General features: G+C 48.1%; 1 protein-coding gene across 1 annotated transcript in view; it reads left to right on the top strand.

Annotated features, from left to right (window-relative positions):
* LOC115079138 (sodium/hydrogen exchanger 10-like) overlaps positions 1 to 15,944 on the top strand; it is a 947,289-nt gene extending 931,345 nt beyond the window's left edge. The window contains exons 12-13 of the mRNA XM_029582257.1: positions 15,689 to 15,838; positions 15,927 to 15,944. Of these exons, the coding sequence (XP_029438117.1) occupies positions 15,689 to 15,838; positions 15,927 to 15,944 (168 nt within the window). The remainder of the gene's footprint in view (positions 1 to 15,688; positions 15,839 to 15,926) is intronic.
* The last annotated feature ends 630 nt before the right edge of the window (positions 15,945 to 16,574 follow it).

The raw sequence follows: 16,574 nt of genomic DNA on the forward strand, positions 1-16,574 counted from the left end.
TCCATGGTGAATCCTCAATGCAGTCAATAAGATAGAAGTCAGTGAATGTACTCACAGTTGCTGGTTCCTGGAGCAGGTAGAGACCAGAGAGATATGTCCAGTATCAGCTAGGCAGGAATGCCCTCCGAGGAGCGGATAGCCAGGCACACAAGAAAAGCCCCCAAGGAGCGGGTACTCCATGTGTCCATTAGCCGAGAAGAAATTCAGGAACAGGCAGTCCTTGAAGTGAAGAGTACAGCAGGATGGAACTCCTTGCTAACTCGTCTTAGCATAGGGCCAGTCAGGTTAAATACACGAGGCGGTCATATCATGCGGAGGGGACGCCCCCAAAGCTTACCGCCATGACATGTATTAAAGACGACCTGTGCACGCGTGTGCACACGCACTAGGTGATTCCTGAAACAAGATGGTGGTAGGGATCGCCCACGCCGTCCTGGGGATGCCAGGAGGTTGGCGTTCACTGGCGGAGGCCACCACTCTTCCAAAACTTGATGAATTAGCATAAAAAGAGGTGAGTATGAGAGGTCACAGCCATCTGCGACCGGCAGGCATAACAGTATCATTAGTGCATGGTGGGGACATATTTTGAGTTCTTATACAGAAGAAACAGAGTGGAACAGTCTACAACCCAATGGGTTTTATCAGGATTTAGAGTAAAGTGCTGTTACACTTCCAGCAGCATGCTGTTCCAAGGACCTGGAATAGAACTTCCTCCAACTCTGGACTGCCTTTATAGGGTCCTTAGCCAGGACATCCTGAGCTGGCTGATGAAGTCACATCCTCCAGGACTATATAAGGAAGTCTTTAGCAACCAGCCAGTGCCTCAATAACAGGTCTCCTGGTGCCCATCTTGTTCCTGCTTTATTTTATTTATTTATTTAATTTCTTTTCCTATACCGATGCTCAAGACTAGGTCTTATCGTACCGGTTTACAATGTAACTGAGGGGGAAAACCAATTAACATCAAGGTAGAAAGTAAAGTTACATTAAACAGGGAGCATAAAACCTGGGCAATGGAAGACAGTGCAGAGTTTAAACTGAGCAACAATTAGAGAGAGATAAATATATAAATCAACAAAAACTGTAAGATACAAAAACATAGGTTGGTCCTAGGCAGTTATTAGCCTGGTATGTCCAGAGGGAGAAGGAAAGGGTGAGGTTGGGTGGGGGGAAGGGATTGGGGAGGGGTGGGGAGTGAGAGTCAGTGATGGTTGAGGAGATCCTTCAGCGGTAGGCTTCTGCGAAAAGCCAGGTTTTCAATTTCTTTCTGAAAGTTGAATGGCATTGTTCTTGGCGTAAGTCTTGTGGAAGTGAATTCCAATGTAGTGGACCTGCTGTTGAAAGAGCTCGCTTGTGAATAGTGTTGTGGACCGATGATTTGTTGGGGGGGGCCTTGAGCGAACCTTTGTAGGCAGTTCTGATCGGTCTTGCGGAAGTATGTAATTCGAGTGGGAAGGTGAGTTGGAGAGTGGATTGCTGGTAGACTGATTTGTGGATGATGGTGAGAGCCTTGAAAAGTATTCTATATTGGATGGGCAGCCAGTGTAGAATTTTAGTATTGGTGTGATATGGTCCTTGCGACGAGTGTTTGTAAGGATCCTAGCCGCTGCGTTTTGCAGCATCTGAAGAGGTTTGGTGGACGAAGCAGGCAGACCAAGTAATAGAGCATTACAATAGTCGATCTTTGAAAACAGTATGGCTTGAAGCACCGAACGGAAATCCTTGAAGTGTAAGAGTGGTCTAAGTTGCTTCAGGACCTGTAGCTTGAAGAAGCATTCTTTGGTTGTGGCGTTAATGAATTTTTTGAAATTCATTCTAGAGTCAAGGGTGGCCCCAAGATCTCTGACCTGGTTTGCTAATGGGATGCTAGCATTATTTGCGAGGGGGTTGTTGTCACAAGGGGAGATAACCAGTAGTTCCGTTTTGGAAGTATTTAGGACCAAATTGAGACTCGAGAGCAGAAGGTTGATGGCGTGTAAGCAGTTGTTCCAGAAATTTAGAGTAGAGATGGGGTCTGAAATAGGGATTATGATTTGTACATCGTCCGCGTATATAAAGTGGGTGAGATTGAGACTATTGAGTAGCTGGCATAAAGGGAGTAGATATATATTGTACATTGTACATTATATATCTATATATATACATATATATATATATGTACATATATATATATATATACATATATGTATATATGTATATATATATACATATATATATGTATATACATATATATATATGTATATATATATATAATATTATATACATATAATAAATTATATATCTAATATATAATATACATATACATATATATATACATATACATATATATATTATATATATATCTACATAATACAGATTATAATTAATTATATATACATATCTACATATACATATACATATACCTATATATAGATATAATATATAAATATATACCATATACATAGATTATTAAATATACATTATATATTAATACATAGATATATGTATATTATAATATAGCATATATATATTGTATATATATATATAATTATATATATGTATATATATAATATATAGGTACATATATATATATATATACATATATATATATATATACATAAACAGTATGGCTTGAAGCACCGAACGGAAATCCTTGAAGTGTAAGAGTGGTCTAAGTTGCTTCAGGACCTGTAGCTTGAAGAAGCATTCTTTGGTTGTGGCGTTAATGAATTTTTTGAAATTCATTCTAGAGTCAAGGGTGGCCCCAAGATCTCTGACCTGGTTTGCTAATGGGATGCTAGCATTATTTGCGAGGGGGTTGTTGTCACAAGGGGAGATAACCAGTAGTTCCGTTTTGGAAGTATTTAGGACCAAATTGAGACTCGAGAGCAGAAGGTTGATGGCGTGTAAGCAGTTGTTCCAGAAATTTAGAGTAGAGATGGGGTCTGAAATAGGGATTATGATTTGTACATCGTCCGCGTATATAAAGTGGGTGAGATTGAGACTATTGAGTAGCTGGCATAAAGGGAGTAGATATATATTGTACATTGTTCTGTGCTCCTTGTCATGGTATATTGCCTTGTCCCTTGCTCCTCTGTGCTCTGTTCACTTTTTAGTTCCTTGTCCATCTGCTCTCATTCCAGTTCCTGCTTGTCCCTTTCCTTGCTTGTCCTGTTTGTCTTGTCTATTCTATTTGTTTCACTCAGCATAGTCCTAGGGACTCATCTAAGTTCTGCGGTCCACCAGAACTGAAGGGTTCAACCTGTTGGGGAGGGGGCTAATATAGGTGAAGCTCCAGTCAATCCTACCTAGGAGCTTCTCTGCTAGCTGCCAGCTTGGGCCTAGCAGGCTCGCTCACTGGGCCCAACCACACTGCAGCCACAAGGGTCCCTTTGACAGTGTTACAAGTGCTTTCCTATAATGTTACAATTTGGTTTGATAATCCTAATAATAATTTTATGAGCATGAAGTTCACATTTTTCTTTTTCTTTTTTTATGTTCTTTTGTTTTACGTGGAATCTGTATAGTGATTGGATACTATGTGGGCTCACATCATAGGAGGCAGGCTGTTTCTATTTATAAATCCTTTGAAATATTGTGCGCATGCTCGGCATTTTATTGGTCACTGCCATGTTGATATGATTGCAGGCAGTAGGCTAGAGTTTGGAACATGCCGATTTGTTGTAAGGTATATATGTGGCCATTTATATCTGTATTTGGTTATACAATTATAAGTTGGATATTTATAAGTTGTATATAATTGGTGTTTTGTTTGTTTTGTAGGCTGCTTATGTAATGCATGACAGTGGGAAAAATATAAAAATAATGGTTGGTACACAGTTCTCTATGATAAAGTAAGCCATGTTTGATCATTATTTAAAGTTGGCATACTTTATTGTTAGATTAAGGAGACCTTTTAACATTTTTCTTTTGTTGTTTACAGTAGGAGTTTGGTCAGCCCCTCTTGGAAATTAATAAAATCTTGTATTGTCATAGACTGCAGCTATGTTATACATCTTTCTGTATTTGTGCAACTGGAGATGATTTTATATTATTGTGTCCCCTGAAGAAGACACTTTTTTTCAGCAAAACTAGGGCCCATATTTGGGACTGTGGCAATGGTTTCAATTTTGTAAGTGTATGTATATATTTGTATGTGTAAACAAGATTTATATAATAAAGTGTAATTTATCATGTCCTTCCAATACTGGGTGAGGAATATCTAGATCAGGAAGCAGATAGTTGTTCTCTACTGAGTGAGATTCAGCACAGCTCACAGGCAGAAAATCTTCAGCCAATCTGCTACCCCCAAATTTTGACATCTGAGGATACTGTACCTATTGACAAATCTGGCCTGGTGGCATGATATTCACTACAAATATTTAAGTCCCATTTCTTATGGATATGGTTTCCTGGCAAGATAGTAGGTTTGGTCTTGAATTTTCCGTGGCTCTTTGAGTGATAGATCCCAACTTCATCCTTGTAGAGCCAATTTTATAAATAGAAGAAGTTTTCAAAAAAATATTTTCTGTCCATTGGAAGTTCTTAAGAACATAAGAGAGAACATAAGAAAATGCCATACTGGGTCAGACCAAGGGTCCACAAGCCCAACATCCTGTTTCCAACAGTGGCCAATCCAGGCCATAAGAACCTGGCAAGTACCCAAAAACTAAGTCTATTCCATGTAACCATTGCTAATGGCAGTGGCTATTCTCTAACTGAACTTAATAGCAGGTAATGGACTTCTCCTCCAAGAACTTATCCAATCCTTTTTTAAACACAGCTATACTAACTGCACTAACCACATTCTCTGGCAACAAATTCCAGAGTTTAATTGTGCGTTGAGTAAAAAAGAACTTTCTCCGATTAGTTTTAAATGTGCCCCATGCTAACTTCATGGAGTGCCCCCTAGTCTTTCTACTATCCGAAAGAGTAAATAACCGATTCACATCTACCCATTCTAGACCTCTCATGATTTTAAACACCTCTATCATATCCCCCCTCAGTCATCTCTTCTCCAAGCTGAAAAGTCCTAACCTCTTTAGTCTTTCCTCATAGGGGGAGTTGTTCCATTCCCCTTATCATTTTGGTAGCCCTTCTCTGTACCTTCTCCATCGCAATTATATCTTTTTTGAGATGCAGGGACCAGAATTGTACACAGTATTCAAGGTGCGGTCTCACCATGGAGCGATACAGAGGCATTATGACATTTTCCGTTTTATTCACCATTCCTTTTCTAATAATTCCCAAAATTCTGTTTGCTTTTTTGACTGCCGCAGCACACTGTACCGACGATTTCAATGTGTTATCCACTATGACACTTAGATCTCTTTCTTGTGTTATGGCACCTAATATGGAACCCAAAATTGTGTAATTATAGCATGGGTTATTTTTCCCTATATGCATCACCTTGCACTTATCCACATTAAATTTCATCTGCCATTTGGATGCCCAATTTTCCAGTCTCACAAGGTCTTCCTGCAATTTATCACAATCTGCTTGTGATTTAACTACTCTGAACAATTTTGTGTCAGCTGCAAATTTGATTATCTCACTCGTCGTATTTCTTTCCAGATCATTTATAAATATATTGAACAGTAAGGGTCCCAATACAGATCCCTGAGGCACTCCACTGTCCACTCCCTTCCACTGAGAAAATTGCCCATTTAATCCTACTCTCTGTTTCCTGTCTTTTAGCCAGTTTGCAATCCACGAAAGGACATCGCCACCTATCCCATGACTTTTTACTTTTCCTAGAAGTGTTGGATTCTTGGACCCTTGGGCCGATCGGAACCAAAGGATGAGTTGCTGAAGGAGGTTGCAGCAGTGGTCCCGAACGGGAGGCGGCAAGGACAGACTCGTGGATGGCCGAAGGAGGGACTCTGGAAGCCTTATGCGACCAAGGGCTTTGGCGAGGAAGAATGAGACGATGGAGCTGGCGCAGTGGTGGGAAGATCTTCGCCCTGGAAGCCGATCCTCCCCCGAGAGGAGCTCGTAGGAATTCGGCCGCTGGGACTTAGGAGATTCACCCTGGAAGCCGGAGTCCCCCCAGGAGGAGCCCGTAGGGACCCGGCCGCTAGGACTTAGGAGGGCCCGCAGGGGCCGAGTCAGATGGAGTCCAAGGTAGAGTGCCGGAGGGTCGTCGCTCGCCAGTCCAGAGTCAGGAACCAAGGGATCACCGTAAGCCAGTCCAGGTCAGGAACCAGAGAGTCAACGTAAGCCGGTCCGGGGTCAGAAGCCAGGGAATCAATGTAAGCCGGTCCGGGGTCAGAAGCCAGGGAATCACCGTCAGTGAGTCCGGGGTCAGGAGCCAAGCAGAAGCCAAACGACGCAGGAATACCTGGGAACCTCGTTGCAAGGCGAGGAGCAGAACTCGTTGCAGGGTTTAAATACCCTGAGGGCATCTGACGTCATCCTGGGGCTGTGCTGCATTTTCCCGCGCTGGCCCCTTTAAGAGCCGGGGCCTACCGCGCGCGCGCGTCTAGGGGGCGGAGCTAGCCGCAGCTGGACGCTGGCTGCTCCGACGCAGCGAAAACGTGGTAGCAGGGGGAGCTGCAGGCCCGGGCAAGGTGGGCAGGCGCCGGGCCTGCGGCGGCAGAGATCCCCGGAGGCCCGGGGAACGCGGACCCAACCCAGAAACGCGACGGGGTAGGTGGCGATTCCAGGGGCGGCCCGGAATCGCAACAGTACCCCCCTCCTACACCCCCTCCCGGGGGGCCGCGGCTTGTCTGGGTGCGCGGAGTGAAACAGGCGAAGAAGGTCCTTATCCAGAATATGGGAAGAGGGCTCCCAGGAGTTCTCCTCTGGGCCGTATCCCTCCCATGACAGAAGGTATTCCCACCGATGATGACGGACCCGCACATCCAACACTTCTTTAACCGTGTATGTGGCCCCGGGGTCGGAAGTGACAGCAGTGGGCTCCGGAGGCAGGGGTCGAAAGCGAGAGAGGACCACCGGCTTGAGGAGGGAGACGTGGAAGACGTCATGTATCCGAAGGGTAGAGGGAAGACGTAAGCGGTAGGAAACCGCGCCAACACGTTCGGCTACCCGGAAAGGTCCGATGTAGCGAGGCGCTAGCCTCATGGAAGGGATCCGAAGCTGGATATTCTTGGTACTGAGCCATACCTTGGTTCCAGGCAGAAACACTGGGGCAGGTCGCCGAGACCGATCCGCGTAAGCCTTGAACCGAGCGGCGGTGCGGTGGAGCTTCTCCTGCGTGGCGTGCCAAAGTCTGTGGATTTGGCTGGCCGTCAGTTGCGCCGCTGGTGAGGAGACAGGTACCGGTAATGGTAGGGGAGGCTTGGGAACCTTCCCATAAACCAACTGGAAAGGAGACTGTAGCGTGGCAGAGTGTCGATGGCGATTATAAGAGAACTCGGCCCATGGTAGAAGAGCGACCCAGTTGTCCTGCAGCTCTCCTACGAAGGCTCGGAGGAATGCCTTTAGGGTTCGATTAGTGCGTTCAACTTGACTGTTGCCCTGAGGGTGAAACGCTGTGGTGAAGTCTAGCTGAACCCCGAATTTCCTGCAGAGAGCCCGCCAGTACTTTGCCGTGAATTGGGGCCCTCGGTCTGAGGCAATATGTAGAGGCAGACCATGCAGTCGGAAGACATGCTGGATGAACAGTTCTGCTAGCTCAGGAGCCGTGGGCAACTTAGTAAGTGGCACGAAATGGGCCATCTTCGAGAAATGGTCAACAGTGACCCAAACCACCGTCTTACCCTCAGACGGGGGTAACTCTACTACAAAGTCCGTGGAAATGTGGGTCCACGGTTCCGTGGGTACAGGGAGCGGCTGAAGGAGACCCCAGGGGTGACCAGGTAAAGGTTTCTGCTGTGCGCACGTGGGACAGGATTGTACATAGAGACGAACATCCTCCTTCACCCGGGGCCACCAATAGAACTCTGTTAGTAGTTCAAGAGTCTGGGCGATCCCGGGATGACCGGCCGTCAGGGAATCGTGTGCCCATGCCAGGACCCTCTTTCTCGAGCGTACAGGGACTACCGTCCTTCCCGCAGGTGCAAGTTCAGTGGCAGACAGGTGAACTTTAGCCGGATCCAGAATGTATTGAGGGGTCTCCGGGATATCCTCGACCTCAGTGGTGCGGGAAAGGGCGTCTGCCCTAACATTCTTCTTCGCTGGTCGGTACCGAAGGGAGAAATTGAACCGACTAAAAAAGAGGGACCAGCGCGCCTGCCGGGAGTTGAGCCTCTGAGCATGGGATAAGTGTTCCAAATTCTTGTAATCCATGTAAACTTCGATAGGATGTTGGGCCCCCTCCAGCCATTGGCACCACTCTTCAAAAGCTAGTTTTATGGCAAGGAGCTCTTTGTCCCCGATACCGTAGTTCTTCTCGGCAGGTGAAAACTTACGGGAGAAGTAGGAACAGGGCCGAGCTTTACCGTCCTTGGAGATCTGGGAGAGGACGGCCCCGACTGCCACATTGGAGGCATCCACCTCCACTATGAACGGACGTAAGGGGTCCGGATGTCGGAGGCAGGTGTCCTGAAGAAAAGCCTCCTTAAGATCCTGGAAGGCCTGTACGGCGGTTGGGGACCATTTACGTGCATCGGCACCCTTACGCGTGAGGGCTGTTAGAGGCGCCACTAAGGTGGAGTAATGCGAGATAAAGTGGCGGTAGAAGTTGGCGAAGCCTAAAAAACGCTGGAGCGCCTTCACTCCCACCGGTTGCGACCTTACCGGGGTCCATGCGGAAGCCGGTAGAGGAGACGATGTACCCTAGAAAGGGCAAGGATTCCTCCTCGAACTGACATTTCTCCAGCTTGGCATATAATCGATTCTCTCTTAATTTTAGCAGAACCTGGCGAACATGTTGACGGTGTTCCTCAAGGTCCCGGGAGTATATTAACACGTCGTCCAGGTAGACGATGACGGAGGTGTACAGGAGGTCGCGAAGCACTTCGTTCATTAGATTTTGGAACACGGCTGGGGCGTTACAGAGGCCAAATGGCATGACGAGGTATTCATAGTGACCGTCCCTGGTATTAAAAGCGGTCTTCCACTCGTCTCCTGGTCGAATCCGTACAAGGTTGTACGCCCCTCTAAGATCCAGCTTGGTGAAGATGCGAGCCCCTTGCAGGCAGTCCAGAAGTTCTGGAATCAGGGGTAACGGATAGCGGTCCCGTCGGGTGATCTGGTTTAGGCCCCGGTAGTCAATACAGGGACGAAGAGACCCATCCTTCTTGGCCACGAAGAAGAAGCCGGCTCCTGCCGGGGTGTTAGATGGTCTTATAAACCCTTGGTCCAGATTCTCTTTAATGTAAGCGGACATGGCCTTGGTCTCCAGCAGAGATAGAGGGTAAACCCTACCGCGAGGTGGGAATGTATCTGGCAGCAGGTCAATCATGCAATCGAAGGGCCGATGCTCAGGTAGTAATTCAGCCTTCTCTTTCGAGAAGACATCCCGGAAGGCCTGGTACTGTGGTGGCACCGTCAACGGGGCGGCCAGGAGCGGAAGCGTCTGGAGTGGACGAGCAGGAAGACAGCGGCGGACGCATGCCGGCCCCCATGACGTGATCTGAAGCGAGTCCCAGTTTATCACTGGAGAATGTTTCCTCAGCCAGGGCAGTCCTAAGATGAGCGGGTGAATGGATCTCTCAAGGATGAGAAAAGAGATCTCCTCTCTATGAAGAAGCCCGACCTGAAGCTGGAGAGGACGTGTACGAGTGGTAATGGTCCCCGGGAGGGGAACTCCCTGGATAGAAGATACCCGCAAAGGTGGTTCCTGAGGCAGGACCTCGAGCTGTAGTTGTTGTACCAGCTCTCGGAGGATAAAGATCCCCCCGGACCCGGATTCGAGCAGAGCCAAGGTATCGAATCCTCCTCCAGGGAGACAGAGTTTCGCCGGGACGGTACATGGGGAGTTCGAAGAGGTACTGCCTAGAATCAACTCCCCACCAGACTCTAGGTTCGGGCGTTTCCTGGACGTTCAGTACAGCACGCCAGGAAGTGTCCTTTGCTCCCACAGTAGACACATAACCCTTGCGAGCGTCGACGCCTCCGTTCCTCGGCAGAGAGAGGACCCCGGCCCAACTGCATGGGTTCTTCAGGCGGAAGGGCAGTTGTTGCGGGAGGTGTGGCTCGGCCCCGAGGTGGCGTGGTTCGACGAGCGGCGTGCCCCTGGACGGGCCTCCGCTCCCGGAAGCGGCGCTGGATGCGTCGGTCAACTCGTCCGGCCAGCTCTATGAGCTCCTGGAGGTCGTCCGGGAGGTCCCGGGCCGCGAGTTCGTCTTGGAGCCGTGGAGAAAGGCCCTCCAAGAAAATTCCATGTAGGCTGTCCTCCCCCCAGGCCAGCTCGGAGGCGAGGGTCTGGAACTCCATCGCGTATTCCTCTAGGGGACGATTGCCTTGCCTCAGCTGGAGCAGTTCTGAGGCGGCCGTGGAGGCGCGGGATGTTTCATCAAAAATTCTCCGAAAAGCCTTTACGAACTGCACAAGGTTATTCAGTCGGGAATCCTGGCGCTCCCAGAGGGAGGAGGCCCAAGCCAAGGGTCTCCCGTCTAGGAGGGAGATGATGTAGGTTGTCTTGACCCGATCCGTGGAGAATTGCGCGGGCAGAAGGTCGAAGCATTGGTTGAGGAATCCCCGGCACGCCTTTGGATCTCCCGAGTACCGGGGCGGGGAAGGCATCTGTACCGGAGCGGGGGAACCCGCATGGGCCTGAGATGAGGATGCTGCAGAACTGGCTGCAGAGGCCCCCTCAACCCGATCCGCCAGACGTTGGACAGTTGACATCAAGGTGTTGAGGCAAATCTGTTGCTGTTGTAGTTTCTGGGCTATGCCCGGAATAGCCTTGAGGCCGGCAAGGTCCGCCGGGTCCATGGCCTTGCAATCTGTTGGATTCGTGGACCCTTGGGCCGATCGGAACCAAAGGATGAGTTGCTGAAGGAGGTTGCAGCAGTGGTCCCGAACGGGAGGCGGCAAGGACAGACTCGTGGATGGCCGAAGGAGGGACTCTGGAAGCCCTATGCGACCAAGGGCTTTGGCGAGGAAGAATGAGACGATGGAGCTGGCGCAGTGGTGGGAAGATCTTCGCCCTGGAAGCCGATCCTCCCCCGAGAGGAGCTCGTAGGAGTTCGGCCGCTGGGACTTAGGAGATTCACCCTGGAAGCCGGAGTCCCCCCAGGAGGAGCCCGTAGGGACCCAGCTGCTGGGACTTAGGAGGGCCCGCGGGGGCCGAGTCAGATGGAGTCCAAGGTAGAGTGCCGGAGGGTCGTTGCTCGCCAGTCCAGAGTCAGGAACCAAGGGATCACCGTAAGCCAGTCCAGGTCAGGAACCAGAGAGTCAACGGAAGCCGGTCCGGGGTCAGAAGCCAGGGAATCAACGTAAGCCGGTCCGGGGTCAGAAGCCAGGGAATCACCATCAGTCAGTCCGGGGTCAGGAGCCAAGCAGAAGCCAAACGACACAGGAACGCAGCAACTGGAAGCAGGAATACCTGGGAACCTCGTTGCAAGGCGAGGAGCAGAACTCGTTGCAGGGTTTAAATACCCTGAGGGCGTCTGACGTCATCCTGGGGCTGTGCTGCATTTTTCCGCGCTGGCCCCTTTAAGAGCTGGGGCCTGCCGCGCGCGCGCGTCTAGGGGGCGGAGCTAGCCGCAGCTGGACGCCGGCTGCTTCGACGCAGCGAAAACGTGGTAGCAGGGGGAGCTGCAGGCCCGGGCAAGGTGGGCAGGCGCCGGGCCTGCGGCGGCAGAGGTCCCCGGAGGCCCGGGGAATGTGGACCCAACCCGGAAACGCGACGGGGTAGGTGGCGATTCCGGGGGCGGCCCGGAATCGCAACAAGAAGCCTCTCGTGAGGAACTTTGTCAAACGCCTTCTGAAAATCCAAGTATACTACATCTACCGGTTCACCTTTATCCACATGTTTATTAACTCCTTCAAAAAAGTGAAGCAGATTTGTGAGGCAAGACTTGCCCTGGGTAAAGCCATGCTGACTTTGGCCCATTAAACCATGACTTTCTATATGTTCTGTGATTTTGATGTTTAGAACACTTTCCACTATTTTTCCTGGCACGAAGTCAGGCTAACCGGTGTGTAGTTTCCCGGATCGCCCCTGGAGCCCTTTTTAAATATTGGGGTTACATTTGCTATCCTCCAGTCTTCAGGTACAATGGATGATTTTAATGATAAGTTACAAATTTTTACTAATAGGTCTGAAATTTCATTTTTTAGTTCCTTCAGAACTCTGGGGTGTATACCATCCGGTCCAGGTGATTTACTACTCTTCAGTTTGTCAATCAGGCCTACCACATCTTCTAGATTCACCGTGATTTGATTCAGTTCATCTGAATCATTACCCATGAAAACCTTCTCCATTACGGGTACCTCCCCAACATCTTCTTCAGTAAACACCGAAGCAAAGAAATCATTTAATCTTTCCGCGATGGCCTTATCTTCTCTAAGTGCCCCTTTAACCCCTCGATCATCTAACGGTCCAACTGACTCCCTCACAGGCTTTCTGCTTCGGATATATTTAAAAATGTTTTTACTGTGAGTTTTTGCCTCTACAGCCAACTTCTTTTCAAATTCTCTCTTAGCGTGTCTTATCAATGTCTTACATTTAACTTGCCAATGTTTATGCTTTATCCTATTTTCTTCTGTTGGATCCTTCTTCCAATTTTTAAATGAAGAACTTTTGGCTAAAATAGCTTCTTTCACCTCCCCTTTTAACCATGCCGGTAATCGTTTTGCCTTCTTTCCACCTTTCTTAATGTGTGGAATACATCTGGACTGTGCTTCTAGAATGGTATTTTTTAACAATGACCACGCCTCTTGGACATTTTTTACTTTTGTAGCTGCTCCTTTCAGTTTTTTTCTAACTATTTTTCTCATTTTATCAAAGTTTCCCTTTTGAAAGTTTAGCACGAGAGCCTTGGATTTGCACACTGTTCCTTTTCCAGTCATTAAATCAAATTTGATCATATTATGATCACTATTGCCAAGCGGCCCCACCACCGTTACCTCTCTCACCAAGTCCTGTGCTCCACTGAGAATTAGATCTAAAATTGCTCCCTCGTCGGTTCCTGAAGCAATTGCTCCATAAAGCTATCATTTATTCCATCCAGGAATGTTATCTCTCTAGCGTGACCCGATGATACATTTACCCAGTCTATATTGGGGCAACCGAAGCCTCCCATTATTACTGCACTACCAATTTGGTTAGCTTCCCTAATTTCTCTTAGCATTTCACTGTCCATCTCACCATCTTGACCAGGTGGACGCTAGTATTAGGGATGTGAATCGTTTTAGGACGATTAAAATTATCGTCCGATAATTTTAATATCGTCTTAAACCGTTATGGAACACAATACAATACAGATTCTAACGATTTATCGTTATAAATCGTTAGAATCGTGAGCCGGCACACTAAAACCCCCTAAAACCCACCCCCGACCCTTTAAATTAAATCCCCCACCCTCCCGAACCACCCCCCAAATAACTTAAATAACCTGCGGGTCCAGCGGCGGTCTGGAACGGCAGCGGTCCGGAACGGGCTCCTGCTCTGAATCTTGTCGTCTTCAGCCGGCGCCATTTTCCAAAATGGCGCCGAAAAATGGCGGCGGCCATAGACGAAAAAGATTGGACGGCAGGAGGTCCTTCCGGACCCCCGCTGGACTTTTGGCAAGTCTCGTGGGGGTCAGGAGGCCCCCCACAAGCTGGCCAAAAGTTCCTGGAGGTCCAGCGGGGGTCAGGGAGCGATTTCCCGCCGCGAATCGTTTTCGTACAGAAAATGGCGCCGGCAGGAGATCCACTGCAGGAGGTCGTTCAGCGAGGGTTCCGGCGCCTCGCTGAACGACCTCCTGCAGTCGATCTCCTGCCGGCGCCATTTTCCGTACGAAAACGATTCGCGGCGGGAAATCGCTCCCTGACCCCCGCTGGACCTCCAGGAACTTTTGGCCAGCTTGTGGGGGGCCTCCTGACCCCCACGAGACTTGCCAAAAGTCCAGCGGGGGTCCGGAAGGACCTCCTGCCGTCCAATCTTTTTCGTCTATGGCCGCCGCCATTTTTCGGCGCCATTTTGGAAAATGGCGCCGGCTGAAGACGACAAGATTCAGAGCAGGAGCCCGTTCCGGACCGCTGCCGTTCCGGACCGCCGCTGGACCCGCAGGTTATTTAAGTTATTTGGGGGGGGGGTTCGGGAGGGTGGGGGATTTAATTTAAAGGGTCGGGGGTGGGTTTTAGGGGGTTTTAATGTGCCGGTTTTTCGATTTTTCGATTTTTTGATTTTTCACGATTTTTAACGATTTTTCACGATATTTTACCCCCCCAAACGGCAACAATACGATTCCCTCCCCCTCCCAGCCGAAATCGATCGTTAAGACGATCGAGGACACGATTCACATCCCTAGCTAGTATACCCCTATCACTGTAGTCTTCCCTGACACACAAGGGATTTCTACCCATAAAGATTCAATTTTGTATTTAGTCTCATGTAGGATGTTTATCCTGTTGGACTCTATGCCATCCCGGACATAAAGCGCCACACCTCCTCCCGAGTGCTCCTCTCTGTCATTGCGATATAATTTGTACCCCGGTATAGCACTGTCCCATTGGTTATCCTCTTTCCTCCATGTATCTGAGATGCCAATTATGTCTATGTCATCATTTACTGCTATACATTCTAATTCTCCCATCTTACTTCTTAGACTTCTGGCATTAGCATACAAACATTTCAAAGTTTGTTTTTTGTTTGTATTTTCATTCTGCTTTTTAATTGATAGGGATAAGTTAGAATTTTTTAGCTCAGGTGAGTTTTTAGTTACAGGCACTTGGACTACTTTTCTAATTATTGGAACCTCACTGTCGGGATGCCCTAATTCTAATGCATCATTAGTATCCTTTAAAGATACCGCTCTCCGAACCATGCGCTGCTGAGCAACTGTCGGCTTTCCCCTTTGTTCTAGTTTAAAAGCTGCTCTATCTCCTTTTTAAAGGTTAGCGCCAGCAGTCTGGTTCCACCCTGGTTAAGGTGGAGCCCATCCCTTCGGAAGAGACTCCCCCTTCCCCAAAAGGTTCCGCAGTTCCTAACAAAACTGAATCCCTCTTCCTTGCACTATCGTCTCATCCACGCATTGAGACTCCGGAGCTCTGCCTGCCTCTGGTGACCTGCGCGTGGAACAGGGAGCATTTCAGAGAATGCTACCCTGGAGGTTCTGGATTTAATCTTTCTACCTAAGAGCCTAAATTTGGCTTCCAGAACCTCCCTCCCACATTTTCCTATGTCGTTGGTGCCCACATGTACCACGATAGCCGGCTCCTCCCCAGCACTGTCTAAAATCCTGACTAGGTGACGCGTGAGGTTCGCCACCTTCGCACCTTCTTGCTGTTGTTTCTCCCTTTTCTACCAAAGAACCTCTTAAGTTGAGAGTTTCATGTGTTTGACTTGTTGTCACACAGTCACTCCTGCATTCTGTTTGGCATGGTCTACCCTCAGGTCAAATTTATCACAGAAAATTCAGCAGAGCTATGGCCTGTGCCTGCATGGGAACTATAACACAAAGGTAGTAAAAGGTTTTTAGACATTTTCCAGAAAGCTCTAAAATGATCCATCTATGCAGTGTCCAGTATAATTATTTGAACCTTGTGTGTGAATGAACTGTTGCTTTCAGAGCACACATGTTAAAGGTAATGAATGAAGTAATGAATGTTAAATATTAACAAAAAACTTTGTAAATTTTATGCTTTTCAGATCGTGTTACCCAAACTGATACACATACTGAACAAGCAAATAAAGAGACAGCTAAGTTTTGGATATGATATTGCAAAAGGGTTCGTCATTGGGGAAGAATATGTAAAGAATTTAATTGATCAGATTTCTGATCAGAAGATTATTATCCAGGTAAGACATAAAGAATCTTATTCAGTGTCTTCAGAAAAAACAATAATGCTTACTATTCAGCTCATGACATTTCTGTACTTTATGATAGGAAACAGGAAATATATAGCACAGGAAGTATAAAATAAAAAAGATTAGACCAATTGGAGGAATTCTCCTGTGCAGTTTCCATATGTTATGTGTCTGTGGTTCATTTTTGTAAGATTTGTGGACCCTTGTTGTATGGGAAGGGTTGGCTTAACATATGGGGAGGACCCCCTGTAGGTCCTTACTGACAGTTGGCAGAGCTATGAAGGAAAGAGACAAGTCTGGAGCTTCATCTATACCAATCCCTTTCCCTTTGGGTTGAGTGCTTGGGTTCCTGGAGCCAATAGGTCTTAGGCAAGAGTCTCTTTGGAAGCAATGGGAGCAAAGGTCCAGAGTCAGGCTAGGGCCAGTTGCAGGCAGTGAGCAAGAATGGTCAATGTCAAGGTGAGAGTTAGTGGCAGACTGCAGGCAAGAAGGGTCAAGGTCTAGGCTAGAGTCAAATCCAGAATTTAGTTTGAAGTCAGGAAAAGGAAGCAAGGAGTAGGACTGACAGGGCAGGGCAGGAAGTAAGGCTGGGACAGGATAAGACTAAGATGGAGAGATGAGGCAGGCTTTGTCTTGGAGAGATGAGGCAGGGTGATGTAGGAACTTGCACTACTGGAAGATAGGTGACCTATTGCTGAGGCAAAGAGGATGTCTGGGGAAGCCCTAT

The sequence above is a fragment of the Rhinatrema bivittatum genome, chromosome 17 (genome assembly GCF_901001135.1).
Source record: "Rhinatrema bivittatum chromosome 17, aRhiBiv1.1, whole genome shotgun sequence".
In the NCBI taxonomy this organism is placed as follows: Eukaryota; Metazoa; Chordata; class Amphibia; order Gymnophiona; family Rhinatrematidae; genus Rhinatrema; species Rhinatrema bivittatum.